At 66.2% G+C, this 27,469-nt stretch overlaps 2 protein-coding genes and 1 pseudogene across 5 annotated transcripts in view; all 3 read right to left on the bottom strand.

Moving 5' to 3' along the window:
• LOC311511978 (leukocyte immunoglobulin-like receptor subfamily A member 2) overlaps positions 1-27,469 on the bottom strand; it is an 873,498-nt pseudogene that overhangs the window by 192,751 nt on the left and 653,278 nt on the right. The window lies entirely within an intron of this gene.
• On the bottom strand, positions 902-19,913 carry LOC311511717 (C-Jun-amino-terminal kinase-interacting protein 4-like). Of its 3 annotated transcripts, XM_084612527.1 has the most exons (27): positions 18,685-19,912; positions 17,958-18,078; positions 17,152-17,222; positions 16,742-16,815; positions 16,335-16,410; positions 15,794-15,917; positions 15,498-15,579; positions 14,838-14,938; positions 14,445-14,496; positions 13,973-14,125; positions 12,332-12,383; positions 11,540-11,670; positions 10,881-10,934; positions 10,631-10,765; positions 10,350-10,479; positions 10,098-10,181; positions 7,352-7,402; positions 6,631-6,787; positions 5,728-5,893; positions 5,258-5,338; positions 4,317-4,384; positions 4,093-4,241; positions 3,054-3,225; positions 2,808-2,918; positions 2,386-2,532; positions 1,859-1,972; positions 902-1,508 (listed from the first exon to the last, which is right to left on the bottom strand). In XM_084612527.1, the coding sequence occupies exons 1-27, from the start codon at positions 18,976-18,978 to the stop codon at positions 1,408-1,410; spliced, it is 3,051 nt and encodes a 1,016-aa protein (XP_084468653.1). In that variant the 5' UTR covers positions 18,979-19,912; the 3' UTR covers positions 902-1,407. The 3 variants fall into 3 exon arrangements, with proteins under 3 accessions (XP_084468653.1, XP_084468655.1, XP_084468654.1); XM_084612529.1 differs by lacking the exon at positions 2,386-2,532 and having other exon boundaries at positions 18,685-19,913; XM_084612528.1 differs by lacking the exon at positions 7,352-7,402.
• Positions 22,449-27,009, bottom strand: IL11 (interleukin 11). Its single transcript, XM_084613045.1, has 5 exons — positions 26,806-27,009; positions 25,102-25,265; positions 24,740-24,826; positions 24,036-24,194; positions 22,449-23,547 (listed from the first exon to the last, which is right to left on the bottom strand). The coding sequence occupies exons 1-5, from the start codon at positions 26,975-26,977 to the stop codon at positions 23,383-23,385; spliced, it is 747 nt and encodes a 248-aa protein (XP_084469171.1). The 5' UTR covers positions 26,978-27,009; the 3' UTR covers positions 22,449-23,382.

Here is a 27,469-nt window from a genome sequence, read left to right as displayed (position 1 = left end):
CTCGGGCCAGATGGGAGCCCCCCCGGCTCACTGCGTACCACCCTAACAACATTTTAGCCCAGAAAAATAAAGCTTTATTAGAAATTGTCCCACAGAAAGATTCCCAGACACTGCCGGGGGTGGCGTGGCTCAGACAGACTCACAGATGGGACAGAGCCCAACCCTGAGCGTATAGCAGCAATGGGGCACCCCATGCCTGTGCCCCCCACGAGGCAGAGAAGCCCTGGGGAGGGGGCAGCTGGCATAACCCCAGTGAAGAGCTGTGGTAGGGGTAACTCAGTGCAGGGAAAAAGCCCCTTTAGCCTGCCCCCCCTGTGTCTCCAGTGCGGGGGGGCGGGTACAAGGAGACCCCCAACCCCCTGGCTTAAGGTCAGTATGGATTCCATTGGGTGGTTTCAGGGCCAGGCTCCAAGCCCTAAAGCCTCAAGGAAAGGGCCTGGGGATCCACTGCCCCAGTGCACAGAAGGGAAATTGAGGCACAGAGCAGGGGGAGGATCTAGCAGAGTCAGGGAGAGAACCCAAGGGCCAAGGACTCCACCCTACCCCACCCACTTTGCATGTAAAAGGACAAAAGAGGGAGGGGTTCTGAGATGTGGGTGAAGCCTGCCAGGAAGAGCGGAGTCTGTGCAGCCAGAGGGGAGGGATGTAAATTAGGTGGCAGCAGGGGGAGGGGCCCTGAGACATGTATGGGTCCTGGAAGGGAGGGCGGAGCTTGTAAACAATATTCCTGATGGAAGCTGCCATCTATACTCCTGAGTGTGACAGTGGCCCCGCCCCCCTTTAAAAGGCACAGAGGAGCTACAGTAGCCAGGCTTGGAGGTGGGGTCCCCCTGCTGCGAGGGAGGGCCAGAAGGTGGGACAGACAGAGCTGTGATGGGGGGGCTTTGTTGGGGGGGGCATGTGGGGGACAGTCGGGGGGGGACATGGTGAGGAGGGGCTGGTCTAGCAGGGGCAGGGCAAGGTGGGAAGGGGAGTTTGGGAGGGGGTTGGGAAAGGGGGCAGGGCCAGGGGTTCTGGTGAGGTGTGGGGCAGGTGTCAGTGGGGGGCTCAGACTGGCAGGGAACGGGGGTGGGGGCAGCAGCTGCAAAGGGACATGGGGAAGATCCAGTAGATGGATGGGGTGGGGGGCTGGAGGGAGACAGGCCAATTATCCCCCCGCCCCAGCCCCCTCGGCAGCCACTGAACACCAGCAACTCGGGTCACAGCATCATCCTGACCCTGGGCAGCAGGCGGTTAACTCAGCCCCCCCAACACAAACATCCCCCCCATCAGGAGCTGGAAGATCTACCCCCCAAGCCCAGAGCTGGTATCTGAGTGTGATGGGGTGGACACAGTGGCTCCCCAGGGGGCAGACAGTGCCCCTCACAGGGCAGGCCGGGCCCAGCGCCTGTGACCATCACCCCAGCCTCAGGCCTGGACCTGCCACACAATGAGGTGGCTGCGCACCGAGCGGCGCAGATGGGGGTTGGCCACCAAGAGGTCCCCAAATTGATCGTCCGTGTCATCCCCTGTGAAGGGAGAGAGAGAGAGAAAAAGAGTCACAGCAGCCCCAGGGGCGCCCCACAACGAGCGCTGAGCGTGGCCACCTCTGGGGTGGGGCGTGGGTATACGGGGACCCCTTGCCCGATGCTGGGATGGTGTGCGGGGGCTGGGTATATGGGAACACCTCGCCCAGTGCTGGGACATGGCCACCTCTGAGCTGGGGCGTGGGGGCTGGGTATATGGGGACCCCTTGCCTGGCACTGGGCGTGGCCCCTCTGGGATGGGATGGGGTGGGGTGCGGTGCGGTGGGGCGGGGGTTGGGTATCTGGAGACCCCCACAGAAGCGCTGTTTCCCACCACCCCACGAGGCACGTACCAATCCGGAGATTGATATACCCCTCTCCTCCGCTCAGCACCAAAGCTGTGGGCTGCTTCTGCCCAGCCCGCTCCTCCTGGCTATTGCTCCTGGCCAGCGAAGGGTTAAGGCAGCCTTGGGGGGGGGGGGGAGGGGGAGAAGGAAAGACAAGCTGTTACCCCAGAAACTACCTCTAGGGAGCGCTCCAGGGCTGCAGCTGAGTGAGGAGAGAACCCAGGAATCCTGGCTCCCAGCCCCCCCATCTCCACTAGACCACACTCCCCTCCCAGAGCCAGAGAGAGAACCCTGGCATCCAGGCTCCCAGCCCCGCTGCTTTAACCACTAAACCCCACTCCCCTCCCAGAGCCAGGGAGAGAACCCCGGCCTCCAGGCTCCCAGCCCCCCTGCTTTAACCACTAGACCCCCCCTCCCCTCCCAGAGCCAGGGAGAGAACCCAGGAGTCCTGGTTCCTAGCCCCCCTGCTCTAACAACTAGACCCCACTCCCCTCCCAGAGCCGGGGACAGAACCCAGGCATCCTGGCAGGTACCTGGGATGCAGACGAAGAACCGGACAGCATCACGGTGCCCGTGGTAGGAAGCCTGGGCGCTCTCCATCGCACAGTAGGGGGTGCTGGCAGGTGAGGGGCCTGGCTGGGACCCCGTGGCTGGGGGGGGCTCTGAGTGCCCTGAGAACTCTGAAGAGGGCAGGAGAGATGGGGAGGGTCAGAGCTTTGGGGGTGTGGCCTGCAGAGACCCTGCCCCCAGCAGGCTAACTGAGGACCCTCTTCCCCCCACGCCCCCATCCCAGTTGGGCAGGATACTGGCCCCCTCCTCCCCCCACTGCCCATGGGATCCCGGAGAAACACACACACCCGCGCCCCTCTCCCCCCCTCACACCAGCAGGGCTGGGCTGGCCGTGGGATCTGAGCCATGCCTAGGGGACCCCCTTCCCCCAAGCACCCCAACTCACCCGGTGCGAAGGGCACGGTCAAGACAGTGCCGCTGGCTGTGCCGATCCACAGCCGCTGGGAGAAGCAGCCCAAGGCCGAGACGTGCAGGGAGAAACCCAGAGTGTTCGGGCCTAGAGAGAGAGTCGGGGGTGATGAGACCCCACCCTGAGCCAGCCAGTCCCTGCCCTGGGGCCGGATGGGAGCTGGCGCCCCCCACAGGGGAAATGCCCCACGCCCCATTCCCCCCACTTCCCCGAGCCACTCACCGAACATGCTGTGGACGAAGGGTGTCAGGTCGATCTCCTGCAGGGGCTGGCCCGTGGCTGCATGGAAGAGGCGCAGGGTGGGGTCCAGCCGCACCGAGACCCAGACTCCATCGCCCGCCAACACCATGTGCCTCACCTGGCTCTCGGGGTGCCCGGTCACCTCAAAGTACCACTGGGGGGTGGGGGGGAGCAGAGCGAAGGGCTGGAGGCAGGGCTGGCAGATCCCTCACTCCCCTGAATCGGACCCATGAGGGCATGCCGAATCCATCCCCAGCCTAGTTGAGCCAATCGATCTCCCAAGATCCCATTGGAACCCCATGGCAGGAGTGGACCTGCAAGATCACCTGAGATGACCCCCCCATGCTCATCCAAGGGGATCCTACAAGATCCACCAACCTCACCTGAGTTGATCCCACAGGATCCCATGGTTCCCTGAACCCCACCTGAGTGGATCTCACCAGGTCTACTGATACCACCGGGGTTGATCCCATGCAACCCCGTGGATACCCTAATCTCACCGGAGTGGATCCCATGAGATCAGCATGTATATTTACTAATATCACAAGAGTCGATCCCACATGCTCCTGCCCGAGTACCCCACCCCACCAGAGTGGATGCCATGAGATCTACCAGTGTCACCTGAATTGACCCCACAGGACCCCATGGCTCCCCAACCCCATGAGTGGATCCCATAAGACCTACTTCCATCACGTGTCAATTCCCCCAAGATCCCATAGACCCCCCCCAACACAATCTGAGTGGATCCCAGGAGATGTACTGATATCACCCAAGTCGATCCCCGCCCCCCTGAAAGGGTCCCATGAGATCTCCATATAGATCTACTATCACCACAGGAGTTGATCCTGCCGGTGTGCCGCACCCCCACCTGAGTGGATCCCAGGAGATCCCCAGGATCTCCCACTATTTCTAAGTGGGTCCCATGAGATCACCTCTGGATTCCATGATCTCTCGCTCCCTTCTGAGTGAACCCCCCGACCCCCGGCTCCTCAACCTGGCTCCACCCCCCCCTGCACCTCACCTGGGCCCTGGCGCTGCGCGGCTCCACCACGTAGACCCGGTTGCGGTAGCCAACCCAGACCTGGCCCCCCACGGCCAGCGCGCAGCGGATGGACTGGTGGGGGCGCCCCAAGTCCAGCAGCCGGGGGCGCTGAAGGTCCCAGCAGCCAGCTGCAGGGGGCAAGGGAGAGGAGTGAGTGGGGTAGGGGGCTGCGGGGAGCTGGGGATGGGGGGTCTGGTACTTACTGGCATCCCGGTGGAAGACGACAACGGTCCCGTTCCCCAGTGCAGCCACTGCACGGCCCTGGGCGTGGCTGTAAGAGAGAGAGAGCGCGTGCCAATCGGAGCGGGCGGCCAGGCCACTCACGCCAAGGGCCACACCCCAGCATGCCCTGGGGCGGCCCAAAGTTTGGTGAAGGCCCCCAGCCCGAGGGTACAGCACCTGCAATCACCCGACAGCCTGGCTCACAGCGGTCATGAGTGGCCACGGACCTCCGCCGGCCTGACATGGGGCGGGTCGCCCCGGCCCAACAGGGACCTGGGCCGCATAGGAACCCGTCGCCAGAGGGCTCCTGATGCCTGCCAGGAGCCCCCTGCACTGGGCCCTGACAGACGCGAGGGCTGGCCCCACGGGCACGGAGACAAACGTGGCGGGCAATCGCAGGCGCACCCGACTTTTAAGCCGCCGGCAGGATTCCAGAGGCCAAGTCTGGCTAACGCGGCTGGGGAACTAATGAGGGTCCTCTTTGAGGCCATTTCCCGGGCGAGTTTGACGCCCGATGCTGACAAGTCAGGTCACGACCGGTGATCAAGCTGGACATTTCTCAACCTCGATAGAAGGAAATAGTCATCCGAGAGCTGGGTTGGGGGAGGCATTTGCTCGTGTCGGACCCACATCTCTTGATGGCCAATGCTCCCGGATCGTCCTGGAGTCTCCAGGAATTTCACACGAATCTTGAATTCAAGACTGTGTCATGGGATGAAACCTCGAGGAATACGGCCAACGCAACTGGGCCACCCTATTTGGGAAAGCTCCGGAGCGGGTCTCTCTCCCAACGGCAGCTGGCCCAAGACAGGATGTCACCACGCCTGGATTGGCTCTTGCCGACCCGGCCACTGACCCGGCCAATGCAAGAATCATTGGCCGACGCCCCCGTTGTCCCCCCCGGGCCCAGCCCCACACTCACATTACGCTGTGCACGGCGTCCTTCAGCTGCACGGTCCGCAGGCACCGGCGCCAGTCAGAACCAGCTGAATAGATGGAAATGCTGGAGGAAGAGCATGACAGCTTGGGACAGCGCTGAGATGCGGCCACCTCTGGGGTGGGGCAAGGGGGCTGGTTATACAGGGACTCGGCACTGAGATGTGGCTCCTCCGGGGGTGGGGCGTGGGGGCTGGTTATACAGGGACTCGGCGCTGAGATGTGGCTCCTCCGGGGTGGGGCGCGGGGGCTGGGTACACGGGGACCTGACGCTGGGATGCGGCCCCTCTGGGCGGCGGGAGGGGGAGATGGTTATATAGGGATGCCGCACCCGGTGCTGAGAGGCAGCCACCTCTGGGGTGGGGCGCGGGGGCTGGTTATACAGGGACTCGGTGCTGAGATGCGGCCCCTCTGGGGTGGGGCGCGGGGGCTGGGTATACAGGGGTGTCTCCGTACCTGCCCTCCTGGGTGCCCAGCCAGACAGTGTCCGTGGTGCCAATACCATCACTGTCCGCGTCCAGGGTCCCCATCTCCTCCTCTAGCTCTGGGGGGTCGGGGGCCAGGGGGTCTTCCAGGATCTCGGGTTCCAGCTCCATGCTCTCGGCACTGGGTGGCCGGTGACCTAGGAGGGACAGCCAGGTCTGTGACATGGAAGCTAGGGCCGTATACAGCCTGTATAACCTGCGCAGCACAGCATCCTTCTTCCAGGCCGTACAGCCCCCTCCAGCCATCAGTCCTGGAATATACAGCCCCCTCCAGCCACCCCAGTCCATACAGCCCCCATCCCGGTCCATACAGCCCCCTCCAGCCATCTGTCCCGGAATATACAGCCCCCTCCGTCCACCCCAGTCCATACAGCCCCCATCCTGGTCCATATAGCTCCCATCCCGGTCCATACAGCCCCCTCCAGCCATCAGTCCTGGAATATACAGCCCCCTCCAGCCACCCCAGTCCATACAGCCCCCATCCCGGTCCATACAGCCCCCTCCAGCCATCAGTCCTGGAATATACAGCCCCCTCCAGCCACCCCAGTCCATACAGCCCCCATCCCGGTCCATACAGCCCCCTCCAGCCATCTGTCCCGGAATATACAGCCCCCTCCGTCCACCCCAGTCCATACAGCCCCCATCCTGGTCCATATAGCTCCCATCCCAGGCCATACAGCCCCCTCCGGCCATACAGCCCCCTCCAGCCTTCCGCCTCGGACTATACAGCCCCCTCCATCCACCCCAGTCCATACAGCCCCCATCCCGGTCCATATAGCTCCCTCCATCCACACCAGTCCATACAGCTCCCTCCACCCATTGTGGTCCATACAGCTGCCCCCCACCCCTCCCCAGCCCTATGCCCCACACTCACCGGGCAGCCAGGCGGCACACAGCACATGGGTGTTGGGTAGCACAAACTGGGCCAGGACGAGGTTGGCGCGGGCAGCATCCATCACTGTGACCTCACTGGCCGAGTGTGTCCCAGAGCAGACCCACACCAGGCTCGGTGGGGCAGGCTGGGGTGCCCCCTGGGGGAGACACACAGATGCTCGCACTCTGCAAGGCTGGCTCAGGGATCCAAAAGCCGGGCACCTATTGGGAGGGGGACCCCACACCTCCCCACACTGTCCCCTCCCCTCAGGGGGGCGGGGCTTAGCACTGATTGACAAAGGCTCCCCAAGACCCACTGAACCCCACTGAAAGTCCCCTGGGGATAAAAAGGGGAGGTGCCCTGAAGTACGGCATTAGCTCAAGGGGCAAGGTCTCCCCCTAGATTGAGAAGAAGAGGGCCAGGGCACGCCCCAAAATAGGCCCCCCTGTCTGTGCTCCACACTCAGAGAACAGTGGGGGTTTGGGGAGTCTCCTCTACTTTGGGGGGGACCATCCCAAAGCGAAGGGGCAGGAAGGGTCACCAAATAGGGTTGCCGTGGAGGGGGCAAGTGCCCCACATGCCACCCCCGCAACCAGGGAGACATGGGGTCTCTCCCACATGGGGGGGGGGAGGGAAGGGGTCCCCGGATCCATCCCTGGCATCAGGGAGCAAAGGAAGGGACCACTGCAGAGATGGGAGGGATTGCGTGCCCGACACTAACCGAGTCCCCGCCGTCTGTCCTAGGCACCCCCATCCCGACGGCACACCACAACTGGGAGGGAGGGAGAGAGCGGGGATGAGATGTCGGACCCAGCCCCACTGCTGGCCCCCCCAAACACTGAGATGCAGCCCCTCTGGGGTGGGGCGCAGGGGCTGGTTATACAGGGACCCCTCGCCCAGCACTGAGATGCAGCCACCTCTGGGGTGGGGCGCAGGGGCTGGTTATACAGGGATCCCTAGCCCAGCACTGAGATGCAGCCACCTCTGGAGTGGGGCGCAGGGGATGGTTACTCTGGTGTTTCAGTACCTGTAGACCTTTGCCAGCTTAGTGCCAGCTTGGGGCAACAGGACCAGCCCTGACCGCCAGGGGAGAGCGTCCCCTGCTGAGCCCCCACCCGCTCCCCGCAGCCCAGCGCCCCCCGCTGAGCCCCCACCCGCTCCCCGCAGCCCAGCGCCCCCCGCTGAGCCCCCACCCCGCTCCCCGCAGCCCAGCGCCCCCCGCTGAGCCCCCACCCCGCTCCCCGCAGCCCAGCGCCCCCCGCTGAGCCCCCACCCCGCTCCCCGCAGCCCCAGCGTCCCCCGCTGAGCCCCCACCCGCTCCCCGCAGCCCCAGCGTCCCCCGCTGAGCCCCCACCCGCTCCCCGCAGCCCCAGCGCCCCCCGCTGAGCCCCCACCCGCTCCCCGCAGCCCCAGCGCCCCCCGCTGAGCCCCCACCCGCTCCCCGCAGCCCCAGCGCCCCCCGCTGAGCCCCCACCCGCTCCCCGCAGCCCCAGCGCCCCCCGCTGAGACCCCACCCGCTCCCCGCAGCCCAGCGCCCCCCGCTGAGCCCCCGCCCCGCTCCCCGCAGCCCAGCGCCCCCCGCTGAGCCCCCGCCCGCTCCCCGCAGCCCCAGCGTCCCCCGCTGAGCCCCCGCCCGCTCCCCGCAGCCCCAGCGTCCCCCGCTGAGCCCCCGCCCGCTCCCCGCAGCCCCAGCGTCCCCCGCTGAGCCCCCGCCCCGCTCCCCGCAGCCCCAGCGTCCCCCGCTGAGCCCCCGCCCCGCTCCCCGCAGCCCAGCGCCCCCCGCTGAGCCCCCGCCCCGCTCCCCGCAGCCCAGCGCCCCCCGCTGAGCCCCCGCCCCGCTCCCCGCAGCCCAGCGCCCCCCGCTGAGCCCCCGCCCCGCTCCCCGCAGCCCAGCGCCCCCCGCTGAGCCCCCGCCCCGCTCCCCGCAGCCCAGCGCCCCCCGCTGAGCCCCCGCCCCGCTCCCCGCAGCCCAGCGCCCCCCGCTGAGCCCCCGCCCCGCTCCCCGCAGCCCAGCGTCCCCCGCTGAGCCCCCCACCCGCTCCCTGCAGCCCAGCGCCCCTGCTGAGCCCCCACCCCGCTCCCCACAGCACAACGCACCCCACCAAGCCCCCCAGCCCCACTCCCCGCAGCCCCAGTGCCCCTGCAGCCCCCCACCCCGCTCCCTGCAGCCCAGCGTCCCCTGCTGAGCCCCCACCCGCTCCCTGCAGCCCAGCGCCCCCCACTGAGCCCCCCACCCCGCTCCCCACAGCACAACGCACCCCACCAAGCCCCCAGCCCCGCTCCCCACAGCCCCAGTGCCCCTGCAGCCCCCCACCCCACCAAGCCCCCCGCCCCACTCCCTGCAGCCCCAGTGCCCCTGCAGCCCCCCACCCCACCAAGCCCCCCGCCCCACTCCCCACAGCCCCAGTGCCCCTGCAGCCCCTCACCCCACCAAGCCCCCCGCCCCACTCCCCACAGCCCCAGTGCCCCTGCAGCCCCCCACCCCGCTCCCTGCAGCCCAGCGCCCCCCACTGAGCCCCCCACCCCGCTCCCCACAGCACAACGCACCCCACCAAGCCCCCCAGCCCCACTCCCCGCAGCCCCAGTGCCCCTGCAGCCCCCCACCCCGCTCCCTGCAGCCCAGCGCCCCCCACTGAGCCCCCCACCCCGCTCCCCACAGCACAACGCACCCCACCAAGCCCCCCAGCTCCACTCCCCGCAGCCCCAGTGCCCCTGCAGCCCCCCACCCCACCAAGCCCCCCGCCCCACTCCCTGCAGCCCCAGTGCCCCTGCAGCCCCCCGCCCCACTCCCCACAGCCCCAGTGCCCCTGCAGCCCCCCACCCCGCTCCCCACAGCACAACGCACCCCACCAAGCCCCCCAGCCCCACTCCCTGCAGCCCCAGTGCCCCTGCAGCCCCCCACCCCGCTCCCTGCAGCCCTCCACCCCGCCAAGCCCCCCGCCCCACTCCCCGCAGCCCCAGTGCCCCTGCAGCCCCCCACCCCGCTCCCTGCAGCCCAGCGCCCCCCACTGAGCCCCCCACCCCGCTCCCCACAGCACAACGCACCCCACCAAGCCCCCCAGCCCCACTCCCCGCAGCCCCAGTGCCCCTGCAGCCCCCCACCCCGCTCCCTGCAGCCCTCCACCCTGCCAAGCCCCCCACCCCACTCCCCGCAGCCCCAGTGCCCCTGCAGCCCCCCACCCTGCTCCCTGCAGCCCAGCGCCCCCCACTGAGCCCCCCACCCCGCTCCCCACAGCACAACGCACCCCACCAAGCCCCCCAGCCCCACTCCCCGCAGCCCCAGTGCCCCTGCAGCCCCCCACCCCGCCAAGCCCCCCGCCCCACTCCCTGCAGCCCCCCACCCCGCTCCCTGCAGCCCCCCACCCCGCCAAGCCCCCCGCCCCACTCCCCGCAGCCCCAGTGCCCCCAGCTGAGCCCCTGCCCCGCTCCTTGCAGCCCAGCGCCTCCTGCTGAGCCCCTCACCTCACCTTGGTGCTGGGATCTTTCTGGTCCAGCAGCCGCAGCTGCGCCAGCATGGGCAGGTCCTGGCCCTCAGCCTGCTCCGCCCGAACCTGCAATGAGAGAGGCCTGGGCTCAGCCGCGGGGCCCCTCCGCCCCCCCAAACCTCGTCCCGACCGTTCCATCCCTGGGGATTTAAAGGGACAGTGTGTCCCAATCACTGCCCCTCCTCCACCTCCACCCCCACCCCTCCAGCTCCCGGCACTCTGGGGGGCAATTACCTGGGGGACGGCCGGGGGGCTCCAGCCGTGAACCGGGGCCCGGCCGTGCTGCTTCCAGATGTGGGAGCGGATCTGGCGGTAAAGGTCCCGCTTCTGCTGCTGGGGGGAGAGATTGGGGGGCTCCCCTGTGCTGGGGACAGAGAGACACACAGACACTAGCGGGCATCGCCCTCCGTCTGCCCTCCTCCCGTCACTGCCCCATCTCCCCCGCCTCGCGCTAGGGGGTGCCGTCCTCCACCCCCTCCCCTGTCCGGCGCTTGGGGCCGCCCGTCCATACTCACTCTGTGGGGGAGGCGGGGAGGGGCAGGTACCTCACAGTGGAGGGCGCCCTGCCCCCGTTGCCCCTGTGCTCAGACACCGGGGGCGACACCGGGACCCGCTCAGGGGAGTCGCTGGGGCTGAAGAGCCGGTCGAAGCTACGCAGAGAAAACAAGCAGCTCAGAGACTTCGCGAAGAACGCGGCCCACGCCCAGCGGGGGGAATTGGGGGGGACGGGGGGGGCGGCAGTGGCTGGGGGGGTAATGGACATACAATTTCCAGAAGGACGATTTCTTCATCTGAGCCGCCTGGACCTCCCGAGATGCTCTGAAGGGAGGAAACAAAGTCGTGTGTCAGGGGCCCGCAGGGCCGTGCCAGGGGCTGGGCAGGCCACCGCCCCAGCCTGACATGAGCGGCTTACAAAGGAGTTTAAATAAGGATCCCCGAATACCCAGCTCCTGCCCCCCATCCCAGAGGGGCTGCATTCCGGCGCCGGGCGAGGGGTCCCCGGGTCCCCAGCCCCCGCCCCACCCCAGCAGAGGGGCCACATCCTGGCGCTGGGCGTGGGGTCCCCGGGTCCCCAGCCCCACCCCAGCAGAGGGGCCGTGTCCCGGTGCCAGGCGAGGGGTCCCCGGGTCCCCGGCCCCACCCCAGCAGAGGGGCTGCGTCCTGGCGCCGGGCGAGGGGTCCCCGGGTCCCCAGCCCCACCCCAGCAGAGGGGCCGCATCCCGGCACCGGGCGTGGGGTCCCCGGGTCCCCAGCCCCACCCGAGCAGAGGAGCCGCGTCCCGGCGCCAGGCGAGGGGTCCCCGGGTCCCCAGCCCCCGCCCCACCCCAGCAGAGGGGCCGTGTCCCGGTGCCAGGCGAGGGGTCCCTGGGTCCCCAGCCCCCGCCCCACCCCAGCAGAGGGGCCCGTCTGTCAGGGTCTCCCACTGGAGCAGCTCCGTGCGCCTCACGGCGTCCTGCAGCTCCATCAGCCGCTCCTTGTAAAGGTTGCGCTCGGTCAGCACCCGCGCCATCTCTGCTCGCGTGAACCGCTTCCGCTGCGAGGCCGGGGCCTCCACCTGCCACAGGAGTCACTGATAACCCCCAGCCCCCCGCCCACCCCGCTGCTAGACCCCACCCCCCTCCCAGAGCCGGGGAGAGAACCCAGGAGTCCTGCCTCCCAGCTCCCCCCTGCTCTAACCACCAGGCCCCACTCCCCTCCCAGAGCCGGGGAGAGAACCCAGGCGTCCGGCTCCCAGCCTCCCCTCTGCTGGCCTGCTCTGACCCACATGCCTCCCAGGGGAGGGTCCCCTTTGCCCACTTTCTGCCTTCCCAGGCGCCCAGCAGGCGGCCGATGACTCTGTGTCTCTCCCTAGCCAGTGGGAGTCACTGGCGCCCCGATTTACAACCCTCCAGCCCCGTCTCCAGGCGGTCTCCCCCCCTGCCCCCGCCCGGCCCGTGGGTCAGCTGCTAGGCCAAAGCAATGGAGAAGTGAGAGGGGAGCTCACTGTTCTCCCCCATAGCTGCCCCCCCTGAGGGTTGCCGCCATGCCTGGGGTAGCAAGGGGATCCTATGCCCACTAGAACCATGGATAGAACCCAGGCATCCTGGCTCCCAGCTCCCCCCCCCACCAACCGCTAGACACGACTCTCCTCCCAGAGCTGGGGAGAGAACCCAGGAATCCTGGCTCCCAGCCCTCCCTGCTCTAACCACTAGACCCCACTCCCCTCCATCTCGTACCTCAGCGTCGTCACTGTTTTGCTTCTTGATTTCCTCCAGCTCCTGCCGAATCCTAAAACGAGGGGAAAGAACAATTTGGGGACAGAGCTGAGAGTGGGGAGCCCGGCGCTGCGGGTCGGGAGTGAGGGGCACCAGCAGAGCTGTGGGGAGCCCAGGGATGGGCTAGCCGGGGCTGCAGGTCAGGATTAAGGGGCAACGGCAGAGCTGGGGGGTGAGGAGCCCAGGGCCGATGTTGTCAAATCCTGGGTTGGGGGGAGGGTTAAGATTATTTTAGGGCCCCCAAACTGGCTTTGGACAATGGGACGAGATCTTGGGTCCTCAAAACCCACCTGTACCCATCACCCCTTTAATGGGGCTCAGACCTCCCCATCCTGGGTCAGGAGGGGTCAGACCCTGGTGTGTACCCCCTGCAGCCGGACGTTGGGGGACTCGGACAAGAGGGGGCCCCAATCCAGGCTGGGCTGGGGGTCCTAGGCCTGCGGGCTCTGGGACACAGAGGGACATGGAGGAAGGCGGTGTCATTGGGGGGGGCCCTGTGACACCCTGTACCCCAAAATGACACCCTGTGCCCACATATTCAGCAGTTCGCCGTGTGTGTCACTGAAATACGACGGGAGTCTGGGAGACGCCCAGACCGGGCTCGCTGGCGACAAAGGACCGATCTAGCCTGCTACGTGCTGATGGCCCACGATCCGCTCGCCCCACAGGCCTGCCCCACAGCATCTCAGCAGGGCCCAGCGACCCCGCGACCCCCGTCTGCGCCGGTACCTCTCTGCGCCCACGGATCGGGGCAGGGGCAGTCGAGAGGCTGCAGGACCAATCCGGACCCCCAGACGCCTTGGAGCCGACCCCAAAATCTTTTGCTTTACTTTTTATAATGACCCTGGGGAGCGGGTATAATAGGCCAGAGGAAGCCACGCCTCCCCGAACCCAGGCTGTGGCCCCGCCCACTCCGCCCCAAGGCCCCGCCCACTCCGCCCCAAGGCCCCGCCCTCGCTTCCCCTGTCCCCCGAAGGCTCGGGCTGTAGCCTGGAGCTCAGAGCCCGGCTGGCGGGCGGTTCAGGTTGGACCGGGGAGGCCAGCGGCCTGGGGCTCAGGGCAGGTGGGGTGAGCGGGCCAGTGCTCGGGGTTAGTTCTGCCTGGGGGCGCTCAGGACGCTGGCGGGTGAGGGGGGCCAGAAGGGACAGTGTCGGGGCGGGGCCTCAGGCAAAAGGGGTGGGGCTGGGGACTAGCCTCCCCAACTGGGGGTTCCCACCCCGCCCACGATAATGATAATTGCGATTGTTTTATTATTTTCTCCGGAATTTGGATTTGGACCAAGAAATTTGGCACCTTGACCACAAAACAATCGACTCCCCCTGGCCTGGGGGTATAAATTGGGGTCCGTGACATCAGCCCAGGGCCTCTCTCCTGCCCCACCCACCCTGAAGGCAACGAGAACACTGGGGGGGCCAAAGACGTTGAGTGGGGGGGGGGGGAGGGTGTTCAGCCTGCGTGTGGCTCGTGAGTGGCTTAGCTGGGTGTGTCTCCGCGTGCCACGGAGCCGGGAGGGGTCACCTGCTTGGCACGGCAGGAAGAGAGCCAGCCGGGGGCACCACACGGGGTCTGTGTCCCCCGGCCCCGCCCCCACCCCAGTCTCACCCGATCAGATCCTGCTCGGTCTCACGCAGACGCCCCTGGCAGCGGCTCAGGGCCTCGGCAGCCCTGTCCCACTCCCCCCGCAGCGACTCCCGCTCGCCCGTCAGCTCCTCCACCCGGGCAATGAGGTGTCGGCGCGCAGTGTCCAGCACCAGCCTGCAGGGGGCGACAGTGAGCGCCGCCCGGGACGTCCGCACCCCTTCCTCTCTAGGGGGCGCCAGCTCCCATCCGGCCCCAGGGCGGGGACTGGCTGGCTCAGGGGGGTGGGGAATGGGGCTCGGGGCCTTTCCCTTCTAGGGGGCACCAGCTCCCATCTGGCCCCAGGGCCTTTCCCCACAACTGTGAATCAAGTTTGTTGGGTCTCCACTCAGATCCCCAGGGATGGGGCTTTCCTCGGGGTCCCCCACACAGTAAGAGCTGGGGAGGTGCGGAGGCTCTAACAGGGCTGGGGTGTGGTGGTTCAGGGGACTCTTACCTGGTATCCCGGAGCTCGGCGTTCTCCATCATCAGGGTCTGCACGGCGTCACCTGCAGACAGGGGGAGTCAATGTGGGGGGGCAGGTTTGACCACCCCAAACCCCCCAGTCCCTAGGGCCCAACGCCTCCCTTTGCTCTGCCACATGGGGGCACCAGGGCTGGATCCTGGGAGTGAGACCCGTGGCCTGGTGCTGCGGGCATGTGGGGGCCATATCCCAGCCTGGGAGTTGGGGACAGTGCCCAAAGGCTGGGCAGGGCAGGACCTGATGCCCAGCTGGGCAGGAAGCAGGTGAGAGAGAGACACTGGTGCAGGGATGGGGAGGGAAAGGGGTCGGGGAAGGGTGGGCACCAGGCCCAGGGTCGGCCCAGGCTGGGGGGGGCGTTGAGCTTACCCTGCAGATCGGCCCCCTCGTCCACGTCCCCCAGCAGCTCGAGGCTCAGGCCTGACACCTCAGCGAACAGCGACTCCATGTTGCGTTGGAGGGTTGGGGGGCTGCGGGGCAGAGACACCCCCAGTCAGAGCCGGGACACACACCCCCCAGATCCTCCCCCGCAGTGGAGACAGTGCGCTGGGGGCCGGATGGATTAGAACCAGAACATGGCAAGGGGAGGATATTTCCCCCAGCCTGTGCCTCAGTTTACCTGCCCGGCTGGGAGGTACGTCTGCGCTGGGGCTGGGGGGCTGGCCACGGGCTGTAAGAGCCGGCCACGCGAAGCCGGGAATCGGACACTGCTCATGCCAGATCCCAACTCCCAAACTCCCCAGACCCGCCCCAGGCTGGATCTTTCCCCTGCTTCACTGCAGCCCCACGAGCCCGATCTGGCTGCCTCCCGTGCTGGGGGGACAGGAGAGGGACAGGCACACACCGGATCGGAGCCATGGAGCGGAGACTGGCACTGGAAAGGGGTCGTGCCCGGAATGGGAGTACCATTGTGGGCATACAGGATGTTCTGGGAACTGGGGGCTCCCCCGGTGCCGGGCTCATGAAGAGAAACAGGGGCTGTGGGGGGGATGTTTCCGGGCCTGCCACAGGGCACATTGGCCCTCTTACCTGGCTGGCAGATCTGGAGTGCGGTCCAACTCCGGGGTGGAGCTCAAGATCTCGGCCAAGTCCTGGCACCTCTGCGGGAAGCCTAGAAACAGACAAGTCAAAACTGCTGGCTCCCCAATCTGCCAGCTACCCCCACACCCCCGAGACAGCCAGCCCCCCCCCCCGCACCCCGCTGCCCCCGGAAAGGCCCCATTCCCTACCCCCCTGAGCCAGCCAGTCCCTGCCCTGCAGCTGGATGGGAGCCAGCGCCCCCTAGAGGGGAGAGGCCCTGGGCCCCACATACACACTCTCCGTACCGTCTCTGGTGGGCAGGGGCAGCTCCTGAGCCAGCGGGTGGCTGTTCCCGGTGGGGCCTGCCCCGTCCTGCAGGGGGTCAGGGGTCCCCTCCACCGGGGCTGGGCCTGGAACCTCCGCAGCGCCCTATACCCCCCAAAACAGACACAGACGGGGTGAGGAGCAGGCCGAGTCAGGGAGAAGGGACTCCCCTCACTGGATATTGGGGTGCCCCCTCCCCTTGCTCTGGGAGAAGGCCTGGAGCCAGGTCACCCTGGTGAAAGGTGTCAAGCCACCAGCCCCCCATGAACAATGAAGGAGCCCCTACCCACTACAGCAACCCCCTTCTGCCAAGGTACTCCCCAGGGGAACCCCCTAATCCAGGGCAACCCTCCTCCCCCCCCCGCAAATGTATCCCCCCAGGAGAATCTCCCCCATAGCTCCCTTCTCTGAACTCCTCCGAGCTCCCCACTGCCCCATAGATACCCCCTCAGGGGGTAGAGGGGTCAGCCCAGCAGCCCATCTCGCCCTCAGCAACTCACTGCACAAATGCGGGGGACCCACCTTGTGGGGTCCGGGGCAGCCAGGGTCCGAGGTGCTGGGGAGAAACAGGGGAGGCCAGTGGGGGTCGGACGCAGCACTGGGGGGAGAAGTCAAAGGTCAGACATTCGCCACGGTACCCCCCCACTCCCTGCCCGAGCCCCCTCCCTGTGGGTCGAGCTGCCCTCCCTCCCTGGTGCCCACCCCCTGAGCTCCCAACACACCCTGGCACCCCGACCAAGCCTTCCCAGCTTCCCAGTCCCCCCCTCCAGAGCCCCCTCCCTATCACACACCGTCCCCCTCTCTCCCCGGCACAGCACTCCCCCCCAGACCCCTCCCGGCTCTCCGCAACCCAGCGCCCCCCTGCTGAGCCCCCCCTCCTCACAGCACAGTGCCCCCCCAGCCCCTTTGCCACCCCCTGTGACTAATACCTGCTGGGCTGGGGGGCCACAGGGGCAGGGGGTGGCATCGTCAGGGCCTTCAGCTCCTTGTAGCTCTGAACCATCTGCCAATGACAAGGGGGTGGGGGCTAGTGCCCCTCATGGACAACACGCTCGCCCTCCCCCCGACCCCACCCCTAACGTGACCCAGTCCTGCGGGGCGACATCCAGCCACAAGGGGGCACCAGGAGGGGCAGTGACGGGGGCGGCTGGGAGGGCCAGCAGGGGCAGGTGTGGGGATCCATGGGGGGCAGGGCTAGCATGGGGCAGCTGGGGGGGAGCAGCCAAGGGTGGGCCATGGGGCGTGGGGCCAGTAGGAGTCATGGGATCCCGGGACCAGCAGGGGGCAGCTGTGGGGATGGGGCCAGCAGGGGGTGGCCGTGGGGGCCGGGGGGTCTCACCTTGCCGTGGGTCTGGGCCAGGGCTGACAGCTCCTTGAGCAAGGCAATTTTCTGTTCCTCCAAGCTGGCCACTGCCGGGGGTGGGGGGGGAGAGAAGCGAGTGACCCCCCCATCCTGAGTCTGCAGGGAGCCAGCCCCCATTGCTGTCCCCTGCCCCAGCCAGCCCCCATGCTGCCACCAACCCTCTCAGAGTAAGGGGGTGGGGCCAGTGAGGGGGCAGGGCCTCACCCTGTGCCTCTTGGCACAGGAACCCCCCCTTTTCTGACACAGCCCACACCCACCCACCACCCCGGTCTTGGGGAGCCGGAAAAACCCGTCGGGGAGACGCCAGGGCCCAAGCTGCTGCTGTTTGATCTCATCTGGTCTCAGTTACCGAGGCTGCTTTGTTATTGTAGGGTCTCCGGGGATCCCCGCTTTGTTACTGTAGGGTTTCTAGGTTGATGCTTAGAGCCCTCCCAAGTTCACACCCACGACACATGCATCACAGACTGTGAAATCTGGTCCCCCTGCGTGAAATCTGGTCTTTTGTCTGCTTTCACCCACAAAATTTATGATTTTAAAAATCCTATGACTGTGAAATTGACCAAAATGGACCGTGAATTTGGTAGGGCCCTAACTATGCTGAGACACCAGTGGGGGGAGCCTCCCCCCAGAGTCCCCCTCCTGTTGACCCCACAGCCCCTTGGATGCCCCCCAGCCCTGGCACTGTCCCCCCCCGGGCTCCCTCACCACCCTCTGTTTCTTCCCTGACCCCCGCTCCAGCCCTGCGACCCCCCAGCGCCTCCGGCCCGCTCTCCGGCCCTCACACTGGTCCGCGTAGCTCCGGGCCTTGTCCTCCAGCCGCCGGCTCTGCCCGTCCAGCCGGCTCAGCGCGGCCCTGTGACCCTTGCGCTCCTGCTCCACCGCGTCCTCCAGCTCCATGTAGCGCTGCAGAGAACAGGCCACTGGCAGCGAACCCAAGAGTCCGGGCGCCAGACTGCATCCCCAGCACAGAGGGCTGCGGGTCGGGAACCAGGGGCGCCGTGCAGGGGCGGGCTGCGGGTCAAGATCCAAGGGCGCTGTACAGGAGGGGGCTGCGGGTCGGGATCCAGGGGTGCCGTGCGGGGGGGTCTGTGGGTTGGGATCCAGGGGTGCCATGCGGGGGGGGCTGCGGGCCGGGATCCAGGGGTGCCGTGCGGGGGGGGGCTGCGGGCCGGGATTGAGGAGCTATGTGGGGGATGGGGTGGAGGGGCTGCAGGTCTGGATCGAGGGGCACCATGCGGGGGATGGGGTGGGGGGTTGTGGGTTGGGACTGGGGAGCACCACACAGGGGGGCTGCGGGTCAGGATTGAGGGGTGCTGGTCAGGAGACGGGGTGGGAGGCTGTGGGTCCAGATCAGGGGGCACCATGCTGTGGGTCAAGATTGAGGGGCGCCATGTGGTGGATGGGGTGGGGGGCTGCGGGTTGGGATCAGGGGGCTGCGGGTCGGGATTGGGGGACGCTGGGCAGGGGATGGGGTGGGGGGCTGCGGGTCCGGCTCAGGGGGCACCTCACCTCCTCGGCTCTCTTGCGCCCGGCCCGCTCCCGCTCGTACTGGCCCAGGAGCCCGAGCTGGTCCTCCCGCAGCAGCTCCAGCGCCTCATCCCGCTCCCGGATCTGCCCACCGGCTCGCTCCAGAGCCTCCAGCACTGAGACCAGCTGGGGCAGCAGCCCGGCCACTGCCCCCCGCCCGTAGGCCCCCACTAGCCGCTCCAGCTCTCCATACAGCCCCGCGGCCAGCCCCGAAACCAGCTCTTCGCAGAGCGCAGGGGAGGCCGACTCCCCTTCCTCCCCGAAAATCTCCTCCATGCCCTGCTCCCCTCCCCTGGAGCCCCCTTCCCCCGTCTTCCAAAGGCAGCCTGCCCTCTTGCACCCCAATCAGGGGATCCAGGCACCACCGCTCTAGCTCTGACCAACGGGGGACCCCTCTGTTTCCCAGGCTCTTAAACACCCCCCCACTGCCCCCAGAAGGGGCCAAAGCCAGAGGTGGGGCACCCGGGGGTGTGAGGGGAGTCCTGGGGTGGGGGGGGTGTGGAAGTGTGACGGGGGGGATCCTGGGGAATGCAGGGTATCTAGGGGAAAACGTTTTTTAAAAGTTTTCACACACCCCCAAATTGGGTTATTTTGGGAGGGCCAAAGTTTAAAAAAAAATCAGCGATTTTAAAAAATGAGGGGCAGCGAGGTGGGGGGGTCAGGTTCAGTTAACTGGATGGGGGGGTTCGTGAGAATCAAAGTCACTCACCAGACCTCTTTGAGGGAGCTCAATAGGGGGCAGAATTCCTGATTTCCAGAGGTCTGGGGTTGGGGGGTCCAGGGTGTGTGTGTGGGGGGGTCCCAACTGGATTTCTGAGTGGGAACGTAACGGGGGGCCTAGCCGCTCCCTCCTGCTCCCTGCCCTCCCACACTTCCCCTTTTGATTCCCAATGCGGGGGAAGGGTTACAGTTGAACTCCCCCCCGCCGGACTGGACAAGCGGGGACGGGACACCCCGACTTTATAAATTCGGGAACCCCTCCACGTGGCAACCCCGCCCCGAAACACGGAAGTTTCCACCTCGGAGATCAGAAGGGGAGAAAAGTTTTCTCTCCCCGCCCCCTGGGAAATGGGGGGTGAATCTGAGGTGTGGGGGGTAGATCCCAGCCGGGGGGGCAGATCTGGGAGACAGTGGATCCCCCCACACCCTCCTCTGCCCCCCACACCCAGCCCCCCAAATGCCGGGGAGCTAAAGCAGATGGGGGTCGCTCCCCAACACAGGAAGAGGTTTAGGGTCAAGGATTCCCGCCCCCCAACCCCCTCCCCGGCGCCCCCCCCCCCAGCACCGGGCTCTGTCCGTCGCTCTGTCCAGGCGCCCCCGACCCACGTGGGGGAGCTGCCAACTACCCGGCTCCAGCTGGTCTCAGGGTTCTAGACCCGCCCCGCGGACTCTTGGGGGGTGAGAGGGCGGGGCCCAGAGGGCAACGGGCGTTAGGAGTGGCCAATGGGGATTGGAGGAAGCGCCCCGGAAGGCCAATGAGGAGGGACCAGCTCGGAGGCGGGGGGTGGGATTAACCTTGGATCATATGATGTGGGGATCACATGAGCCTGCGGCTGGGACAACTGGAGCTGCGGGGAGAAGTGGGGCTGGAAGGTCGAATGGGGGGATGGGCGGGGGCAGCTCTGGGGGGATGGGCGGGGGCAGGTGGAGGGAGGCTCTGGGGGGATGGGCAGGGGGCAGGTGGGGGGCGGCTCTGGGGGGATGGGCAGGTGGGGGGCGGCTCTGGGGGGATGGGCGGGGGCAGGTGGAGGGAGGCTCTGGGGGGATGGGCAGGGGGCAGGTGGGGGGCGGCTCTGGGGGATGGGCAGGGGGCAGGTGGGGGGCGGCTCTGGGGGGATGGGCAGGGGGCAGGTGGGGGGCGGCTCTGGGGGATGGGCAGGGGACAGGTGAGGGAGGCTCTGGGGGGATGGGCAGGGGGCAGGTGGAGGGAGGCTCTGGGGGGATGGGCAGGGGGCAGGTGGGAGCGGCTCTGGGGGATGGGCAAGGGGCAGGTGGGGGAGCTGTGGAGGGATGGGCAGGGGGCAGGTGAGGGAGGCTCTGGGGGGATGGACAGATGGGGGGAGGTTCTAGGAAAGATGAGCAGGGGGCAGGTGGAGGGAGGCTCTGGGGAGATGGGGAGGCTCTGGGGGGATAGGCAGGGGGCAGGTGGGGGAAGGCTCTGGGGGGATGAGTAGGGGGCAGGTAGAGGGAGGCTCTGGGGGGATGGGCAGGTAGAGGGAGGCTCTGGGGGGATGAGTAGGGGGCAGGTGAGGGAGGCTCTGGGGGGATGGGCAGGTTGGGGGAGGCTCTGGGGGGGATGGGCAGGGGACAGGTGAGGGAGGCTCTGGGGGGATGGGCAGGGGGCAGGTGGGGGGAGGCTCTGGGGGGATGGGCAGGGGGCAGGTGGGGGGAGGCTCTGGGGGATGGGCAAGGGGCAGGTGGGGGAGCTGTGGAGGGATGAGCAGGGGGCAGGTGGAGGGAGGCTCTGGGGAGATGGGCAGGGGGCAGGTGGGGGAGCTGTGGAGGGATGGGCAAGGGGCAGGTGAGGGAGGCTCTGGGGGGATGGGCAGGTTGGGGGAGGTCCTGGGGGGGATGGGCAGGGGACAGGTGAGGGAGGCTCTGGGGGGTTGGGTAGGTGGGGGGAGGTTCTGGGAGGATGGGTGGGGTGGGGTTGTGGTTTTTCTCCCTGGCTCCTAGCGGACCCCTCCCAGCTCAGTACCGGATCCGATCCTCCCCCCCTGCAGGTCTGCAGACTTTCCAGCCCAGCTCTGGATTTCCCAGCTGTTCCCTGGCTCTGCAGTGGGTCAGAACCAGGCCCGCCCCAGCTCCGCCCTGCCCCACCCAGATCCCTGTCTGTATTCCAGGCCAGACCCAGAACTTCCCTGGCTGAAGCCCCCGATGCTCCGGCAACACCTGATCCCTCCCTATGTACCAGGCTGGAACCAGATCCCCAGGTCCAAAAACTCATTAGCCCGGCTCTAGACCAGGGGGGGAGGGGTGTCCCTAGGGCTGCGGAGCAGGAGTCTGTGCCAGCGGTTGCCCCCCCAACCCCCACCCATGAAGATGCAAGAGCCCCCCTTCCCGCCCAATCAAGACACCGGCATTCCTTGTCCATCCGCTTAGGATTTTATTTTAAAACGGTATTTCTTTTCCACGTTCTTTTTCTTTTTAAAGCTTTTTTAAAAAAGGAGTAAATCGCTGGCTCAATAAATAAGGTGAACGTGACCCAAATAATAACAATAATTAATAATTAGCCAAACAACCCAATCTTGGCATAGATAATAAATTAAATAATTTAAAACAGCAACGTCCAATGGATTTATAAATAGCGTGAGGGTGGAGTGACCCAAAGCAAGGGCATAAATACAGAGATGGGGGGTCAGTTATATGGAAATACGGCCCAGCTGCGGGATCCGGGATGGTAGGGGGTAAACATCTGTAGGGGAACTTTGTGTCTGGGCAGCGCCCTGGCCTGATGGGACCCTGATCTCAGTGACTTTGTGTCTGGGATCTCCCCTCCCAGAACCAGGGAGAGAACCCAGGAGTCCTGGCTCCCAGCACCCTGCTCTAACCACTGGACACCACTTCCCTCCCACAGCTGGGGAGAGAACCCAGGAGTCCTGGCTCTCTTCTGCTTTTTCGCCATTAACTCTGCAGGGCCAGCAGCATCTGTGACTGTGGTGAACTTCCGGAGCACAGTGCCGCAGGCTTCCCAGGGCCGGCTCAGGTATGAGAGCGGCTCTTGCGCCGTCCTCACCCCGGACAGCAATAAATTCCCCCCCCCACCCGCCCCCCATCAGGAAATGAAGGATGGGCCGTCTGTAATTACATAGCCCGGGGGTTGCAGTTCAGCAGCACGGCCATTAGGAGTCACTGCTGCCCTAGGAGGAGAGAAAGAAAGGATGATGAAAGAAGAGAATATAGAAAGAAAGAGGGAAAGGATGGGAAAATCAGAGAAGAGAGAGAGAGAAGAAAGAAGGAACGAGTGAACAAAGGAACAAAAGAAGGAAGGCGCAAAAGAGCAAACGAAAGAAGGAGCAAAAAACAAAAGGAACGAAAGAAAGAACAAGCAAATGAAAGAGAGGAGAGAAAGAACAAAAGAGAGAATGAAAGACAGAAGGAGCGAAAGAAAGAAGGAGAGAAAGAACAAGTGAAAGAGAATGAGAAAGAAGGAAAGACAGGAGAGGGGGAAGATGGAAAGGGGGAGAAGCAAACAGAGGAGGGTCCCACAGAAGGAGGGGCTGAGACAGCCCCAGTGCGGTAGGGATAGGAGTGAAATGCAGGGGGAGGGGGGGATGAGACTCTCCTCCTCTAGCCCCACTTCTCCATTCCTTCGCTTGAAGGGCCTTGATAACCCCCCTCAGATTGAGGGGGGGAGGAGAATTGTAACAAGAAATGAATACAAAAAAAGGAAAAGGCTAACGAGCCCCCTTCCCCCCATCTCCTACTGTAAATAAATAAATAAATAGTGGGTTGCATAAATAAGAGTTTGCTACATCGGGGGGGCTAGCCAACAAGCACCCCCTATTGGTGTGGGGGGGCCCTATGGGTGCCATGGCTGGGGGCAGGGTCCCTGCACCCCCTATTGGTGTGGGGGGGCCCAGTGGGTGCCACAGCTGGGGGGCAGGACCCCTGTGCCCTGGAATGCTGGATGGGGGACCCCAGGTGTCCCCGGGGCAGGGCCCCCCACCGCGCCGGTCGTCACAGCTTGTTGCGGATCAGAACCAGGGCGCGGGCGGCCCAGTCCAGGTAGAGGTGCAGGCTGTGGAAGAGGGCGTGGCCGGCCTGCACCACCGCCCAGTGGGTGCCGTGCGAGGGCAGCACGGGCAGCGGGTCGCTGGGCCGGGGCAAGTTCAGCCTGGACATCTGTGGGGGGGAGGGAGAGAGAGAGAGAGTGGGTGTGTGTCCAGTCCTGCCCCCTGCTGGGGGGGGTGTGTGCGTGCACCCAGCCCTGCCCTGCCCCCTGCTGGTGTGTGTGTGTGGGGGGGGTGTCCAGCCCTGCCCCCTGCTGAGGTGTGTGTGTGTGGGGGGGTGTCCAGCCCTGCCCCCTGCTGAGGTGTGTGTGTGGGGGGGGTGTCCAGCCCTGCCCCCTGCTGGGGTGTGTGTGTCCATCTGTCCAGCACTGGCTCCAGCCCTAGAGCCCCCCAGGCCCCGCCCCTTGCTCCCAGCCCTGCCCCCACCACTCAGGCTGGGTGTATTCAGGTGCTGCCCCACCCTGTACCTGCTGCCCCAGGCCCCGCCCCCCATGCTAGGTTTGTCTCCCCAGGCCCCGCCCCTTCCCCCAGGCCCCGCCCTGCCCCAGGTACCACAGGCCCCATCCCCCAGGACAGGTGTGTGTCCCCCCCGCCCCGTACCAGGTGCTCCAGGCGCTTGACCAGGCGCTCCAGCCGGGCGTGCAGGGCTCCCAAGTCCTGCTCCAGGGGCCGCAGCACCGGCCCCGCCCGGCGCAGCCACTCCAGGTGCTTCTGGTAGTTCAGCAGGTCCGCGCTGAGCCGCGCCAGGCCCCCGGGCACCTGGGGCAACGAGGGGATGAGCCACGACCACGGAGCCCCCACACTGGGGAGCCCCCGGGGCCTGCCCCGAAGATCTGCCAGGATCCCTGCCCAGCACCTGCTGGGATCCCCCTAGACCTGAGCCTCCCCCCCCCGCCCCCCACACCGCCCCATTACACCCACCAGGATCTCCTACGATCAGTGGCTGAGGCCCCAGTGGGGGAGAGGGGGGTGAAATGCGCATGGCCACTGGGGGCACCGCAGCCCCACTACGTGGCCAAGCATCTTCCCCCCCCCAGCCCTGGTGGGAGTGGGGCCGGAGAGGTGGGGGGGCCTCAGCCCCTCTATATATAGATGTAAAGGGACATAAGCTGAGGATAGAACCCAGGCGTTCTGGGTCCCAGCCCCCCAACCACTAGACCCGACTCACCTCCCAGATCTGGGGTAGAACCCAGGAGTCCAGGCTCCCAGCCCCCCCTCCCCTCGACCCCCCTCCCCACCTAGATCTGGGATAGAACGCGGGGGTCCAGGCTGCCAACCGCCCCCCACAGGGTGTACCCGCTCACCTGGATGTTGGCCAGTTCCACAGCGCTCATGGACAGCACGGGCAACGTGTCCATCTTGTGCTCCCCCTCGGCTGGGTACCGGGATTTCTGGAGAGAAAGGAGGGGATCGGATCTGGTCCAGGCCGTTCCACCCAGCCCCCTCCCCTGGGAACGGCTGTGGGGCTGGGAGAGCCCTGTGTATTCTCACCACACCAGTCCCTCCCAACACCAGTCCCATAGACTGAAAGGAGATGGCGGGGGCAATACCAGGGTAGATGGACCTGTGGCCTGGGGTGGAGGAGGGAGGCCAGGGTAGCTGTGCCCAGGGTCTGATCCGGGGGCGGGGGCAGGTCCCAGGGTGGCTGGGGGAGACCCGGACGTACAAAGTGATGGAACAGGTGTTTGGTGTCACTCAGCAGGTTCTTGGCCAGGCTGATGATGGAGTCGAAGTCGGCCCGGGGGTCTGAGGGCTTCAGGCGCGGGGCAGGGAGCCCCCGCAGCCCTTCACACAGACTCAGCAGCGCCACCAGCAGCCGGCACACAATGCCTGTGGGGGGAGAGAGAGAGGGGCTAAGGGGGGGTCTGGGAGCCAGGACTCCTGGGTTCTCTCCCCAGCTGTAGGAAGGGAGTGGGGTCTAGTGGTTAGAGAAGTGGGGGTCTGGGAGCCAGGACTCCTGGGTTCTCTCCCCAGCTGTAGGAAGGGAGTGGGGTCTAGTGGTTAGAGAAGTGGGGGGCTGGGAGCCAGGACTCCTGGGTTCTCTCCCCAGCTGTAGGAAGGGAGTGGGGTCTAGTGGTTAGAGAAGTGGGGGGCTGGGAGCCAGGACTCCTGGGTTCTCTCCCCAGCTGTAGGAAGGGAGTGGGGTCTAGTGGTTAGAGAAGTGGGGGGCTGGGAGCCAGGACTCCTGGGTTCTCTCCCCAGCTGTAGGAAGGGAGTGGGGTCTAGTGGTTAGAGATGTGGGGGGCTGGGAGCCAGGACTCCTGGGTTCTCTCCCCAGCTGTAGGAAGGGAGTGGGGTCTAGTGGTTAGAGAAGAGGGGGGCTGGGAGCCAGGACTCCTGGGTTCTCTCCCCAGCTGTAGGAAGGGAGTGGGGTCTAGTGGTTAGAGAAGTGGGGGGCTGGGAGCCCGGACTCCTGGGTTCTCTCCCCAGCTGTAGGAAGGGAGTGGGGTCTAGTGGTTAGAGAAGTGGGGGGCTGGGAGCCAGGACTCCTGGGTTCTCTCCCCAGCTGTAGGAAGGGAGTGGGGTCTAGTGGTTAGAGAAGAGGGGGGCTGGGAGCCCGGACTCCTGGGTTCTCTCCCCAGCTGTAGGAAGGGAGTGGGGTCTAGTGGTTAGAGAAGTGGGGGGCTGGGAGCCAGGACTCCTGGGTTCTCTCCCCAGCTGTAGGAAGGGAGTGGGGTCTAGTGGTTAGAGAAGTGGGGGGCTGGGAGCCAGGACTCCTGGGTTCTCTCCCCAGCTGTAGGAAGGGAGTGGGGTCTAGTGGTTAGAGAAGTGGGGGGCTGGGAGCCCGGACTCCTGGGTTCTCTCCCCAGCTGTAGGAAGGGAGTGGGGTCTAGTGGTTAGAGAAGTGGGGGGCTGGGAGCCAGGACTCCTGGGTTCTCTCCCCAGCTGTAGGAAGGGAGTGGGGTCTAGTGGTTAGAGAAGTGGGGGGCTGGGAGCCCGGACTCCTGGGTTCTCTCCCTGGCCAGCTATTAGCACAGCTAATATATTTATGGTGGCTAACCCCCTGCCCCCCTCCACCACCCCAGACATGCGGGGTGTGCATGTCCAACAGGTTGCGCTGCCCCCTGCTGGCCCTGCACACTGGGCTCTGGGGTGGGGTGCTCCGCCGGACCCCACACAGTGCCCCCCCCCTTCCCGGGGGCCGCTGGTTCTCCTCCGGCGGGGGCCGGCCGCATTCCTGGGACCAGACGGGCCGGCCGGATTCCGCGCATTCCCGCCGGCCGGGACCAGCCCATCGCCCACGGCTTCCGGCCCTCGCCTCCCAGCCGGGCCCGCTCCCTCCGCCTCCGGCCTCCTCGCTCTGCCCCTTTCGCCGGGATCTCTCTCTGTCGCTGTTTCGCCGTCGCCCCTCTCGCTTCCTCGCGCTCACCCTCTGTCTCGCCCGAGCCCGGCCCCGGCCCCGGCCCCGGCCCCTTCCGCGGGAACGGGGTGGTGGGCTTGGCTGGATTTTTGTCCTCGCTTTCTGTGTGGACGGGGTCGTTTTGTCCCCTTTTTGTCCTCGCTTTCTGTGTGGACGGGGTCGTTTTGTCCCCGTCGGGCATCGTCTTTTATGGGATGTCAGAGGGATAAAGGTCACGGCTCTCGCTCGCTCGTCCTCTCCCTGTTTTCCCAGGACCCCTGCGCCCCGCCCTGCCCCGCGCTGGCTGGCTGGCTGGCTGGCTGGCGGGATTCTCCGGCCCTGACGCGCAGCTGGCAGGGGCTGCCGGAGAAGCCAGCTCAGCTGTGGCCGGAGAGCTGCCTTTATCTCTCGTCTATCTCCTGCCTCCTTCCCTGGCCGCTTCCTGTCTGCTGCTTCCCTCAGCCAGAAGGAATCTGGGCCCTTCCCTTGCGCTATGAAGCTGGGCACGGAGGAGAGGAGACCCTACAATAATCAATTGGCCTGCGCTTACGAAAGACCCTACAATAACCAACCCCACAACAAGAAACCAGCAGGCACTTGTGACAGACCCTGCAATAACAAACCAATCTGTGTGGACAGGAGACCCTACAATAACAAACCAGTCAGTGTTTACGGGAGACCCTACAGTAACAAA

This window comes from Lepidochelys olivacea (assembly GCF_965140295.1).
Source record: "Lepidochelys olivacea isolate rLepOli2 genome assembly, chromosome: 23".
Lineage (NCBI taxonomy): Eukaryota > Metazoa > Chordata > Testudines > Cheloniidae > Lepidochelys > Lepidochelys olivacea.
Note: the sequence above shows the minus strand (reverse complement) of the source record. Positions and strands in the feature narration are given on the sequence as shown.